Source organism: Aphis gossypii, chromosome X, assembly GCF_020184175.1.
Source record: "Aphis gossypii isolate Hap1 chromosome X, ASM2018417v2, whole genome shotgun sequence".
NCBI lineage: Eukaryota > Metazoa > Arthropoda > Insecta > Hemiptera > Aphididae > Aphis > Aphis gossypii.
In genome coordinates, this window is record NC_065533.1 from 34,038,194 (window position 1) to 34,053,837 (window position 15,644).

The 15,644-nt window shown below is 27.7% G+C and overlaps 1 protein-coding gene across 1 annotated transcript; it reads left to right on the plus strand.

Annotated features, from left to right (window-relative positions):
* Positions 1–4,718: 4,718 nt before the first annotated feature.
* LOC114126450 (uncharacterized) lies at positions 4,719–7,794 on the plus strand. The gene is made up of 2 exons (XM_027990402.2): positions 4,719–4,889; positions 5,210–7,794. Exons 1-2 carry the CDS (start codon positions 4,728–4,730, stop codon positions 7,499–7,501), a joined length of 2,454 nt encoding a protein of 817 aa, XP_027846203.2. The 5' UTR covers positions 4,719–4,727; the 3' UTR covers positions 7,502–7,794.
* The last annotated feature ends 7,850 nt before the right edge of the window (positions 7,795–15,644 follow it).

Consider the following 15,644-nt stretch of genomic DNA (forward strand, 5'->3'; position numbering starts at 1 on the left):
TACAACATGATGTCATATTTGATAAAAATTTATTTCGAGATGAACGTTTTTCTACGCTGCTATTGCAATAAAAAATTATTGTGTTAATAAAACGTCGTTATGCGACACACACATATATTTGGTGATGTTATAGAATTAATAATGTATCCTATAAAAAAAAAAACCACTCCTGACAGTATTAACTATGGTTAAATCCCCTTTCACTCTAGACTGAGTAGTTTAGATTATTTGTCATTCAACCATATTATATGTAGGTATATTATATTATACATTTATACGACGGAACGACTAAATATCCTATAAAACCTAACACGTATCATCAGAATGAGCGCTTCAACGTTGTCAAGTGAATAAAATAATAATAATATTTCTTATATCATTATTAAGGCTCGAATTCAAAAATAAAAATATAATACAAAAACAGTACCTACTTATCAAGTTAAAAATATCAGAAGACGGATTGCCGACAAAAAACCTTATATATCGTGTTTTACATCAACTCTTTTGTTAATAATTTCACTTATATTATACCTTTAACTTTAAATATCCCCGTCTGGCACAGTGATTGATTGTTGTTGTAGGCGATTCCTATGTACGAATATAACATACGCAATCTGAGAATTCGTTCAATATATTTTAAATATAATCGTCGAAAACATGAATCCTTTCAGACCTCAATATATATATTATATTAATAGTATACCTACACGTCCTACACGTAAGAAGTATACCTATACAAATAAACAAAATATAAATTATATCGTGTTTTATTCGCAGGCAAATAGAATTAAATAGACAAAGTTGGTTCAACAGTAAATAAGGCATAATGGATGTTTGTAGACGAACCCGAACTTTAGCAATTACACAACGAATTTCAGCGATATATAATATTTTAATGTAGGTAATACAGTTTTATGTGTAGGTTATCCTTGTTTATTTTAATCATAATGTCTATTTATAACACACATATATTAAATTCAAATATTTGTTATTATATTTTACCATGGATATTATGTTAAGCGTAATTTACCATATTAGTAAGTATATTACTGTACATTAGCAAATTGTATGTTTTTCGTAACGCGTATGTGATCAGGTCACACGGGTTGTAAAATTATATTTCCTTTACCAAATATTTAATATTTTAATTGGAAAAAAAAATTACGGACATAACATGCTTTGAGAGTTTAGCCGATTAAAAGATTATAATATGGGTGTACCTATATACACCTATTATAAATCTACCAACAAACAATCATTATATCGATAAGTATATTATATCGTATGCTTTTTACGACATTCTATATTTTAAAAATTTAAGGTGTGTGCACGTTATTTTATAACATTATGTGTACATTGTCCACTCTCAATGTTTGTAAATTAATGAAACTATCGCTATCAGCTTTTTACATATAAATGGTTGCTGTATAATAGGTATAATATGGTTAATTATAAGTACTCTATAATACTCTTAATTAGTTAAATAACTGATATGATATACGTCAATATTGTTAGAAGTGTATTTTGATTCAAACTATGAAATTAAATGTATAATACAAGTTATATATTATTATGTTGTTATAAATATAATAATACGTAATTTATTATAGGGTTTAAAAATGTCATGAAATGTATGTTTTTGAAATATTTCATCTATAAAAAAAAAATTTTTTTTTTAAAAAAACGTGTTTTAATAATACCTATCTCATGAATTCTAGTAGTATACTTAGTGTCAGAGAACGTTTTTAAAAATATGTTTATTGTAGGCATGGAACAAAGATGTTGTAAACATAAATGTAGAAATTACTGTATACTTCTTTATAAAACTACTTAAACGTAACTACGCATAATCTTATATTGCCCTAACTCATAAAGACATATCTCACAACAAGATAAGACATTTTAAAAGTAAAATAAAGTAAGAAAGTGGGTAATTGGGGGCCGCTCTACTGTATAGTATAAGCATCAAGTGAGTCATTGAGATGGAAGTGTTAAATTTAAATTCAAGGTACATAATTGTATATGAAAAATGATATTGAGTGAAGATGGTCATCGTCATTCATAGTTCAAGTACCTATGTATAATGTATATTGTATAATTTGTCAAAATTTAAATTTAAAATGTCACACATATCATTGTAAAATTCATTACTCCGTTTAGAACCTAAAATGTTTCATGTTTTATTATACTGAACGATTCTTTTTCGAATACCACTCACTTTTTAAAAATCTATTGACATTTAAAAAAAATATTTTTAATCTATATATTTTTTAAATTTTTTACTTTTTTGTATTATGACATACATTATTAATTTAATATTAATTTTTATTAATTTAGAAGAAGAAAAATATACAATCTTTATCACATATATAGACATAATAAAAACGAGTATAATATGTATAAGTTAAGAAGAAAAGAACACGAGTAGGGTAGTGATGACACTTTGAGTTTGATTTAGGTCTTGTGTATTTTTACTTTACTTAATTTTTTTTTAAAAATTTAATATTTTGAAACAGAATATTTTTCGGAGCATTTCTGTACATTAAAATCGAAATTCGGATGAGTAGTTTATGAGTTATAACTTATAAGTTATAAGTATTTAAAGTTTAAGAAAGCAAAGTAGGAGATCAACATTCCGCTCATCAATACTAAAAATACTTATAACTCATAATTTACTTGTTTGAATTTTATTTTTATATACATCTGAATACTTTAAAAATTAATCAAAGATGCGTAAGTTTAAAAAGTAAAAACTTTAGAAATATAACAATAATAAATATTAAAAACATAATTTTATAAAAAAAATTGTTTTTTATTTTAACTGGAAATTATGTAAAAAAATATTTTCAAAAACATTAATAGCAGATTTTAAAATAATGAGTGTTGATTGATAAAATATTGCTCTGTATATGAATTATTTAATAGATACCTACCCATTTTTTACTCGATATTTTTCGATAGAATTATAAATATATTCATAAAATTATAGCAGTATTACTGATGAAGAATCGGCAAAAACCGATAAAATTATATACTTTAAAATTATCGAAAAGGTAATTCACGAACCGCGACTATTGACGATGATAATTCATTCATTGTTGTCAATGTTTACTATGTTTGCTAATCAATATAGGTACTATAATATAGTCTATAATCATCTGTATCAGAATCCGCACCTAAACAGCTTGCATTGAATACTACCTATTTAAAATTCAAAACCTTATACGTAACGCATATAGCAATGCAAATCAACCTCCGTTGGTATAATATTATCGTGAACGCGAACAAACCGAATAAACCGGATGCAAAGAGACGGTTTTCGATTGCGGTTACACAATACGTAATAATATAAAATAATAATACAACATCCACTCGGTCGATTACCGAACCAGAGATGAATCGATGTGGGTGACATGCGTTGATTTCTTTTACACGCCGTCATAGAGTACAACACGCTGTTAGAAGTGAAGAAGCGCCTGCGAAAACTGGTCTCGCATCTTCAATACTATATATGCGAATGTACAGGTACGGTCGGCATCGACGTATGAATGTATGATACATAACGATATACAGAGCGAATCACCTACCGTGACCATTCCGTATCCATATTTTTTTTTCAAAGTTAATAATGAATTTTATTTAAATTGTGATTTTTGGAATTTTAAACATGTATTGTATACATAAACATCATATTTTTAAATTCTAGAGATTTTTTGTACTATATTAAGAGTAATCTATGGAGACCAAATTTCTGTTTTTAAAACGAATATAGTATTAAATAATATCTTAGTAATACCCTAAATATACCCTTTTATATAGGTATTTTAAATAATAAAAAAAAAAACCTTTTTGAAATGTTTGATGTATCTTATTCAAAATTCGAACGAGTAGTTTTATTAAACAGTGGGTCATTAAAATATTTATACAAAAGGATATACATCATTAAAAATGGTTTAACAAAAATATAAAATAGATGAAATATTAGATTTAATATTATTATTATACTTTGACTAGGTATATTGATATTTTATAAACTATAAATATAAATAGATTTTTATAAATTGTTAAAATTTCCTAATTTTTGAGCTACCTCCATGTCTTCCAAATCCATTATCACAGACCTATAATTATTCTCTTAATAATTTACAATAAAAAGGAAGTTTTCATTTCAAAAATATAAACTAGTTATATATCATTTGAGCAGTACAAAAATTCACATTATTTTTAAAATAATAGTGTATTAAAAATCTCACGAATCAAAATTTAAATTAATTCATTGTTAAAAAAAAAAAATAAATAAATAAATAAATAGTAAACTCATGGTGAGAGAATCACCCTGTATTATAATAATAGATATGTGTGTGAGATCGTCATCACGTATTACGAAAACGCCGACACACGCCGTTAAGACTATTACAATAACATTGGAGTCTAAAACCATCGTTTACTTACAAATACATAATAATAATAATATTATTGATGGCATATAATATTGTACGCGAAACCGGAATAGCGTCTTATAATTATATTATTATGCGAATGTACATAATATTATTAATATTAATACCCATATGGCCATATAGTATAATATATATATATATATATATATATGTAATAATATTATGTGGGCACTGGACAGTGTGTAGTAAGTAGTAAGTATACGGAGAAAGTATAACGACAAACGACAAAAAAAAAATCGTATAAACTTATTATAATGCCATCGCTTTATGGCGATGGCATCGGGTGGGAAGCAGGATCGATGGGAATCTGCTTTACTGGTTACAAAATATTATAAAACGGTGAGCGTTTCGGCAGCCGGCTATCAGTCTATAACTACAGTCCACGAACATCAAAATATTATGCGCATTTTCACCATGGAGTGTTTAAAGGTAAATATATTTATTATTATAATAGTAATAATATCGATCTACACACCCGAATGTAACAATTTCCGTTGTCGTTGTATTATAATAAATAATAATTCAATATTAACATGTAATAAAATACGATATCCACCCAAGGCGTTATTAGAAGCGATATTGTGTAGTATAATATAATTTCCAATCGAATTTTATTCTTTTCCTGTCATTTTAAAATTTTGCCTGCAAAACGAGAATTTATATAGACGATTGTGATATTAATATATTACATATGTCACTTTGGTAAAAACGTTTTATGCTTTATACCTATAATTTTTGTTTTCTTGTAGATGTGCGTCGTCGTGGGATTGGTGCTGACCGCTGCACCAGGTCGGCCCGCGGATGCAGCACCGTCGCCGGTCGGTGCTTACGTCTACCACCAGTACAAACGGAGTCCTGTCGAGTCAAACGTGGACTTGACTTCTGCGCTGGCGACGAACTTTGGTGGTTTTAATCCGTCTGCAGCGTTGCCAGATTTCGGTTATGCTTCCGGTTTCCCGACCACCGCAGCAGGCTTCGGGTTCGACGATGTAGCCAGTGGTTTACTGCACTTGTCCCATCCATACGCCGCTACTACATTTGGTTCCGGGTTCGATTCGATCGGTTATCCATTTTCTGAGTCTACGCTTAATCAACTTCAGTTCAAAACCACACTTGGTTCCGGTTCACCATCATCGCTTCCGGTAAAGTACGATCCAAAGGTCGGTAATGCCGGTCTTTATCAATCCAGCTCCTACAGACTTCCTGCCACCGAGTCCGTGAAACCGACTGCTCAACGAGCAGTTCCAGTGCAACAAACTAGACCCAATGAGCAGCGAGTTCCAGTTCAGTCGCTTAATTCCGCCCCTAACTCATTTGTTTCACCGCAACAATCATATCCTGCAGCCACCGCATTTGAAACACAAAAACAGTTGTACACGCCTGCAATATCTGTGCCATTTCAACAATCATACCCGTCTACCGCATCTGGTCCTTTGCCACAGTCATATTCAGCTTCCACATTTGTACCACAACAACAGTCATACCCGGCTTCAATATCTGTGCCACTTCAACAGTCATACGCAGCCACCGTATCTGCTCCACGGCAACAGTCATATGTGACTGCAATATCTGCACCACTACAACAGTCATATCCAGCTTCTGTATCTGTACAACAGCAACAGTCGTATCCAGCCGCCGAACCTGCACAACAGCAACAGTCGTATCCAACTTCTGTATCTGTACCTCTACAACAATCGTATTCTTCTGCTAGTTCTGTCCCACTTCAACAGTCATTTTCAGCCATCGCATCTGCTCCACAGCAACAATCATATCCGGTCGTCGATTCTGCACCACAACGACAGTCATATCCGGCTTCTGCATCTGTATTACAGCAACAATCGTATCCAGCCGCCGAACCTGCACAACAGCAACAGTCGTATCCAACTTCTGTATCTGTACCTCTACAACAATCGTATTCTTCTGCTAGTTCTGTCCCACTTCAACAGTCATTTTCAGCCATCGCATCTGCTCCACAGCAACAATCATATCCGGTCGTTGATTCTGCACCACAGCGACAGACATATCCGGCTTCTGCATCTATATTTCAACAACAGTCGTATACGAATACAATATCTGCGCCATTGCAACAGCCGTATGTGGCTACCGTATCTAAGCCATCGCAACAGTCATATCCAGCCACTAGCGGAGATTTCCGAATTTCCACATACCAACAACCCGCAGCTAGTAGTTCAGCGGGTCCACCCAATACTTCTAACGCTGGATCCGTACCAGATTTAGTTTTGGAATTGAGACCACCACCGTACACCGCGCCCGAGTCGTCGGTCGATTACCGACAAAATGCAAACATTCCATCATCTCCGGCATCCTCCTATCCACCCGCCGACAGCAATAAAAATAATAACAACTATCTTGTTAACAATTTCGGCTTGCCGTCGGTTCCCACTGCCGGTATTTCCAACCAAAATCAGGTCTTCAAACAGGTCTCGAACGCCGTACCACTCCCCGGGAATACCAATGATTTCCTTACGGCCGGTTCTAACGCTAAACCCGATCAGACCCACACGAATGTCTATTACACAGCCCCTGCTCCAGTTTCCGGTGGTTCGAATAGTGCACCGAGCAACGTTCCCAATTACTATTCCGTTCCTAGCATATCTTATTCTTTAACCAGTAACTCGAACGGTGAGTTTGCCGGTTCGACTAGTGCACCACCAGCTGCCCCGATATCTTCTATTGGAACCGACCGCGGAGTGCCTCCAGCTAACCCTACTGGTGGTCCAAATCCATCGAATCTAGACACCAACTCAATTCCGAGTGTGACTTACACCAACTCGAATTCAATTTCCGCAAACTCGTATACCGATTCCAATTCAATTCAGAGTAGTTCTTACACCACACCCGGTACTCCGATTGCCGCCAATCCTTATAATGACTACAAACTTAGTACCGACAACTTTTACGGTGACTCGAATTCGATTTCACTTAACAGCAAACGTGAATCGTCCGCTGTCAACTCGTCCTATAAACCTCCGTTACTTATACAATACTCAAGTAACGCGGGAAATTATAAAACTATATAGTAAGAACGTATTATTTTAGACAGACTGTGATGAGTATGACTTAATGATAAACATGTATATTTTATTATTATTTTTTTTTTTGTTTTTATTTAATGCATTTAATTGCTGTTAGTTTTATTTTTTGGAGAATATGTACCTATATTTTTTCCATTATTTATAAATGCTAAAATAATAATGCCAATCATTAATATTGTATTATACCTGTTAAACTATGTTTGTAATTATAAGACGATATTTATACTTACCTTTATTGTAATGCAAATAATATAATAAATATTTGTACCTATAAATAATTCAGTTTTGATATATTTTATTTTTATATTAAGTTTTTGTGTAAAAATAAAATGACTGAATAAAAAAATATTAATTATACTTTCAAACAATAAAGATACTTCAGAAGAATTGGAAACTGTTATTGGGATAATGAATAAATTGAATTATATTAATATATAATATAATAATAAAATACATGTAAGTAAATTAATCTTTCTAAAATATTGAAAAAAATAATCTATAAACACGTGTCCATATTTATATTTCTTTTGATGTAACAATTATTTTTATTTTTTATTTAAATATAATTACAATATATTTACGTAATTTTGATAAAAGTTAGTATATACTTAGTTATAACATAACAGTTATTAGGTACGAAAGAAAAAATAATAATGTTTAATATAGGTACTTAATTATGATAATTGTGTTTAAATAATATTATATAATGTATAATCACCTCACATAATACCATAATAATAAATTCATTTATCTACATTATTGACGTTACAATTTTACCGGTTTTAAGTTTCAATTTCAATGTAAGTACTTAATTTTGGCTAATTTACTCAATATTTTAATTAAGAAACGTTACATTTTTTTTTATCATGCATTTGAAATGGATGATTTTGAAATATAATACACAAGTTATAGGTTTATACGATTGGGTACTATGTCGAATATAAATATTTTTGTATGAATAATTGATGTAATTAATAACTATTCAAATACAACATTTTTAAATTCAATGTACAATTGTTATAATCGAATGGCGCTTACATCATAATATATTTTCATATTTAATACGATAACTAATATGAAATTATATCAATAAACCATCATATTGTGGTATAAGTAAACTAATTTTATTTTTTTACAACACTCCTTTGATGTATATTTTATAAAACAATGTAAATTCATTTTTTACGGTGTGAGAAATTAATTACGACGTTTATTTGTGAACAAATGCAATTATGGATTCATAAATGAATTGCTACTTTAAGTATAGGTTACGTCACCGTGTGTTAAGGAGAAATCCGAATGTATATTATAATATGAGCTACCGAGCTTTATATTTTGTTTGCTTCCTAATTTATATAATAAATCTGCAGCTAAATTTAAATTTATTCAGTGTTGGTAATATTTAGTGTAATAATATTACCTATCGTGTGAACATTATTAGGTAGTTATATAATTTAAGTGCATTGTTCACATTTATATAATAATTAATATTTAATACATCCTACTGAAATATTATAATATTCGTGAGAGGCCATACGTTTTGTTTCAATTAGTTTTAATTAAAGACTAACATTTAAATATTAACACCATATTTCGAGGTAACTGCCAGCTACCAACCTGTTGCACTTTTGCTTAAGTACTTAGGTATATCACTTATTATAATCACACTTATTCAATAAAAAAATTAAATTATAATATAACTTTTATTTAGTTTAATAATAACCATTTAGGTCCTTCGCCGCAACCTTCACTCCTTACCATCTAGCTTTTTTGGCAGCTAGTTTTTCACCATTCATAATACCTAGCGTGGTAAGGTCTTTATAAACTCTGTTGATCCATCGTCGTCTCTGACAACTTAGATAGTGTCTTTTGCTCTCCGGTAATTATTTTGTAACTTGGTGATTGTCTGTTCTTGACTCGACACTCGTTATTCGTGCCCTGATTTGCCTACCTTTTTGTTTTTCATCGTATCTATTATTACGCTAAAATCATACTCTACCGTGTTTAATTTCTATAGGGGACAAATATTTGTCGTAACACCTTTCTATCAAATCTCGTTAGATTTTGTACGTCTGTGTTTGTTGTGACCCAGATTTACAGGCATATAGCGCTTTCGGGTGTATCATTACATTATATAAAGTTAATTTACTTCTAACTGATAGGTACTTGTTTGTCTTTAATACAAAGACGCATTTATTAACTGTGGTTATTCTGTTAAGTATTTTCTTATCGTTAAGTATTGCCCGATACACTTAATTCCCCCACTGAATATTTAAAGTTTTTTACTCTCTCGAACCACGTGTCTCTTACTGCATGTCAAACTATTTGTCGAAATTATACATTATTATCACCTATGTAATAACTAATAATTATTATAATCATGTATATTATAGCTATATTAATATATATTATGTAATATATATATAAATATATAGATAGCTGGTAGATATAGATAAAAACAACAACAAATTAAAAACTTGTAGTGAAATATACAAAAAAAATCATTAAAAATAATAAATGTCATTTGATATTCAATTTCTGCGAAAATTAATTGCTATAAGAAGTGTATGACGCTATCTATATGGACAAATTCCGTCAGTAATTCGATAAATGCACGAACGTCCGTGCGCCATCTCGAGTAGATTGACAAACCGGATGGTATTTTTTCGATAGACCACCAGGTGAAATATTTTTCGCGAAATTGCTTATTTAATTGTCGGTACCATATGGAAGCACAAAGATATCGTTGTTGTATAGCTACATCTTTATAAATAAATTAACATCAAACTTTCACATTCATGACAATCGTATAGTAACTTGTTACTTTTATTCAACGGTACGTATACCTATAAGTAAACAAAATCATAAATTTAAAAAAAATCAGCCAATTTGCTTTGCTATGTATAAGAATATAATTATTATTTATTATTTGAGTGTACCTAGTCAATGAATACAGTTCAATATAATTCAATAGAAGTTTTTGTACAACATCGTGATGGGAGTTTTATTATTATAAAATATTAAACCTTTTACAATATTAATAAATGTTATAATTAGGGCTTGGAAGTTGAAGACCTAAAAAAAAAAATGACATAAAAATGGCAAAAAATATCCTTAAAATAAGGAAATAAAAAATTTACAAATATTTGTTTGTCGTAATTTCTAAGCTTTAAGTTATCGGCATAATGGTCGACAAGAAACGATAAGAAGTGAACTAATGTAAAATCAGTAAAAATAACTAAAAATGTGGGAAAATGACCTAAAAATGTCAAAAAATGACTTAAAAAGTCATATAAACTACAATAAATGCAAAAAAAATAGAAAATAAAAATTAATTATTCAGATTCACATGTTAATGAAACAGATTTGTGGCCAGGAGAGCATCGTCTAAAAAGTTCCAAAAAAAAAAAAATATGCAAAATTTATCAACTTTCGAGCCCTAGTTATAATATAATTTCCGTTTTTTAATATTTACGTATTAAAAGAAATTATAACCACTACAAAATCACCACTGATATGTCTAATAAAAATCCAAAAATTACATATACAGGCAAACGCGGTGTGTGTCTATATTTCTGATGATGTTTACTAAGAAATAACAGTATATTATTATAAGTATAACTTATTCTTAAATTAGAAACAACGTATTATCAAAAAAATTTTGACAAAATAGTCGAATAAATTATGTTACATGTTTATTATTAATTGGTTGGGATTTTAATGGCCTAAAAGCATTAAAAATGTTACCTGCGTATGTCTAACTTGTAAACTATACTCAATATAAAAACAAAATAGTTTGTAATTGTGTCATAATATAAAACATTTAAAAAAAAAAAAAAAATTTAAAATTTTAAAGTTCATAATATAAAAATGTAAAGCTATTAATATATTATTTTGTGAATTTTTTTTATATAAGTGTATACAAATGAATAAGTAGTTTATAACCATTAACCGACGAAGAAAGTATTTAATATTTTTATTTTAGGACATAAGGTATTAAGGAAATACAACATGGAAAAAAATGATAAAATGTAAAAAGATCTAAAAATTTAAAAAAAAAATTACTTATATATTATTATTATTCACTTAAAAATACATATACTTGACAATAGTATTAATAGATTCATAGTACAAACACTAAACAGCTTAAAATAAGATTCAGTACCTATTTTAAATAATGTATTGTATTTTAAATCAATGATCTACGTGTTGAAAAGACGTTTTAAGTCTCTAAAATTAATATTATTTTTGAATTAAAATAAAATAACTAAAATTGTAAGACGAAAAATCTATTGTTAAGTTAATAATATATTAAAAATTTGAACTTTTAAAACCCAAAAAATAAATTGTGTTTATGTGGTTTTGGACCAATTAATAGTAGTTAATAACTTGGGAACCTTGCATAACATTTTTAGAATTTTAACTAAAAAAATAAAAAAGTATAATATTTAAATTGTCAATAAATTCCTCATAAAAAAAAAAAATATATTTTAAATAGTTTATCATATATTGAAAATGATATGATATATATTTGTCGAGAACTTAAAGTCAACATTCATCAACACTATTCATCCTAACTGAAAGGAATGAAGTATTTGCCTAATTATCAACATTCTTATTAGTGTTTTATACTGTTTTTGTTAGTTATTTTCTCAATATTATTTAATATCTTATTATATATATTATATATATTATATATAATATATATATTATATTATATCTTTTCTTTAAAGTTTGAAAGTACCACCTACATCAAAGTCTTTATGAGAAACCACTGTTAGTGATGAAATCATGTGTTTTCTGTTCTAAAACGTAATGACAGACAAGAAAAAACATATTAATATTATTATCAATGTAAAACTAATTCAAACGTTTATTAATTTATTCGGTTTATAATTATAATTTAACACTTAGATATTTGGTGTATATATTAGTTTCAAGGTAATTTTTTTACCTCTAAGTTTGACCAACTTTGCTGAATAATTATGTTGATACCATCAATATAGGTTTTTACCTTTTTTTTTTTTTTATTTTTTAAAAGAATTTTAATTTTTCTTTGTAATTTAGTTATTATAACTTTTAATAAGATATGAAGTTTGAATCTAAAACACTTCTACGTCTTTGGTAATGTACAATTATCCTCTATATATATTATATCTAATAGCCAGTATAATACTAATAAAACTTTTCATAATAATATAAATCATAATACGTCAAATCGATAATTCATTATTAAAATTCAAAATACAATTTTGTAAAGGGAAAGGGGTTAATTTTTATTTTATTGTTTCTGTTTGTTGTTTGCGTGATAAGTATCTACTTTGGATTGGTATAACAAAAACCATTGAAATATCCTTACCATAGTGACAGATTTAGTTTCAGCTTTGAAATTTTGGTAATAAATATTATTTCTATAAACGTCATTTACGTTTATAAATTAATAGAAAAAGTAGGTATAGATGAAAAACTCGTAAGCTGCAGCATTGAACTGAAATATTAATTACTCATAATACAAATATAGATATTATATCATATTATAATATATTGAATAACCCATTATTTTGTGATTTGTAATCAATAAGCTCTAATTAAATTTCATTAGGTAATGAAGTGGTTCCATAAATGTATTTATTTATTTCATAGAAACATAGGATGACTTAATAATGTCGTTTGAAACTATTATGTACGTATGAAGTTTTTTCATATATTGAGGTTTATAAAAAAATTTGAGTAGGTTAACTTTTTTTAATGATTAGGATTACACTTAAATGATGTAGTTTTTCAATTAATTAAAAATTCAGATATTTTTTGAAATTTCTTTGTAAATTTAAAAAAAACTGCGAAGTTAAACAGCGAAACAGATGTAAACTACAAAATCATTTTTAGCTTAATAAACTTTTATTTAATCTTAGTACATAAAATAAAAAGTTATTTTTTTTCTCGAATTCGACAGTGTTTATGCTATTTGAATGTTTGATTAATTAAATCCTAAGTACTTGAATTTTCTCAATAAATGCCTTTGCAAGTATCGATGTAGCTATAAGAAAAATTTTTGTTTAGTAAAAATTATTTTTTAACTCATTATTCCTTATTTAAATTAAAAATCACAATGAAAAATGATCAAATATGAATTTAAGTTACTAACCTACAGTTTAACATATTTAATTACCTAAGTACAAAATAACAATTAATATTTTTTAATTTTCCTAAAAAGTATAACTATATATTTTAATGTAAGAACGAATTAAAATTAAACGAAATTAAATTTACTACATATATTATAATAAAATACATGTTCTATTTAACATAGATCATAATAAATATCTAAATCAATAACAAACAATGACAACATAAAAAATAACAAAATAGTTAGGTACCTATCCGTTGAAAATTATGCATTTATCCTGGAATCCTACAATCTATATAGCGCAAAAGAAGTATAACAGAGTGTATAGTTGCATATCCTGTGAATTTACAGAGGGGCCAAATCGTGAATGGCAAATAGAATAAATCTTCTAATGTGACAATATCTACATAATAATATTAGTATTGTCGAGTCAATTGTATTTTTTTTTAGTGGATAAATAATGAAACTTATTTTATCGAATTTATAATATTTTGTTATATTTTAATACCTGTTATTTATTTGTATAATATTATGATAACCAGCCAATATAATTTATGTTTTTACATTTAAAATGTAAACTCAAATATTTAATTTTCATAACATTTTGTTTGTAATTTTTCTAGCCCTACATAAATATTATTATGAAACTGCTTAATAATATACCTAATATATAATTCAGTTTTAACTTGAGAATACGGATACAAATACTAACAATAATTAATCTAAAGTAACATATTTTCAAAAAACACTATGAAAACGTATTTATATATATTATAGTTTAAGAACACGTATGTACATCAAGTTAGGAGAATTGTTCACTTCTATTATAAGAGGTGCATCGCATTAAAAAAATAGTTATCAATTAATCATTACCTTATATAATATATTCTATACTATAATTAAAACATATAATAGGTAATAATTTTATACCACTATTTCATATCAGTGTTATATTTTGTCCTGCTGATTGTGAAATACCACCAATAATGATAAATTCTAAATCTATTTATCTGATAAATGCGATTTTTATTTTTATTTATGAACATGCTTTTCTAAGCAAAAAACACATTTTCTATGTATTAACATACCTATCTAGTGTAATTTAAATAAAAAAACTTAGTTAGGTTATACGTTCATAGGTCGAATAATACGATATCAAAAAAACTTTATACATAATACATTGTACCTAAATAAAGTCTATCAACGAAACCTGAAACGCTCTAGCAACTTAATATCAACCAACACCTTTTTAAACCAAAGCATATTATTATTTACTGGTAAACGATGAACTTTTGAGCTGAGTAGTTTCTGTTTCCTAATAATATAAAAACAACAGCTGAATTACTTCAATTTACATTATTTTTTTTAAAATATTATTTTTGTTATAAAATATGGACGTCTTCTCGATTTAAAATACACATTAAAAAAAAAAAAAAAAAACATTATATCGAACGAATATGATTCATTGTTTTTGTCACGAATAAAATACAAAATTAAACTATAAAATTATATTTAATCTGACAGTGAGATAATGTTTTCTTTTTATCTGTGGGCTGTGGCTACTTTATAGTTTGATACTCTATTATTACTTTTTTTAGGCACAGAAACATACCAAATATGAAGATTAGAAATGTAAAATATTAAAAATATAACGTATCTATAAATATAATATAAATTTCTATACATCTTGTCAGTCACGTGTATATTAGTTATTTTATGAAATATAATAGGTGTAAATAGAATTAATTTGAGTTAAAAATTAAAAAAAAAAAAAAACTAAAATATATAAAACATACAAAAAATCTTTGTAAGGAGTGTATATTTTCTCACAAGTTTTTAAATAATGATTAAATATCATTATGGTTAGTACGTTGTTAATATTAGTAATAGGTAATAATTGTTTATACCAATTATAGGACAAGCAACTCGTACAAATCAAACAAACAGATTTCAAAACTTAAAGTTCCCATGCAAATTATTTATTGTAGTTTTTTTTCAATT

Coding starts and splice junctions, on each gene's coding strand:
- LOC114126450 (XM_027990402.2), top strand. CDS start 4,728: ATGGCGATGGCATCGGGTGGGAAGCAGGATCGATGGGAATCTGCTTTA. Junction 4,890..5,209: donor TCACCATGGAGTGTTTAAAG/GTAAATATATTT, acceptor GTTTTCTTGTAG/ATGTGCGTCGTCGTGGGATT.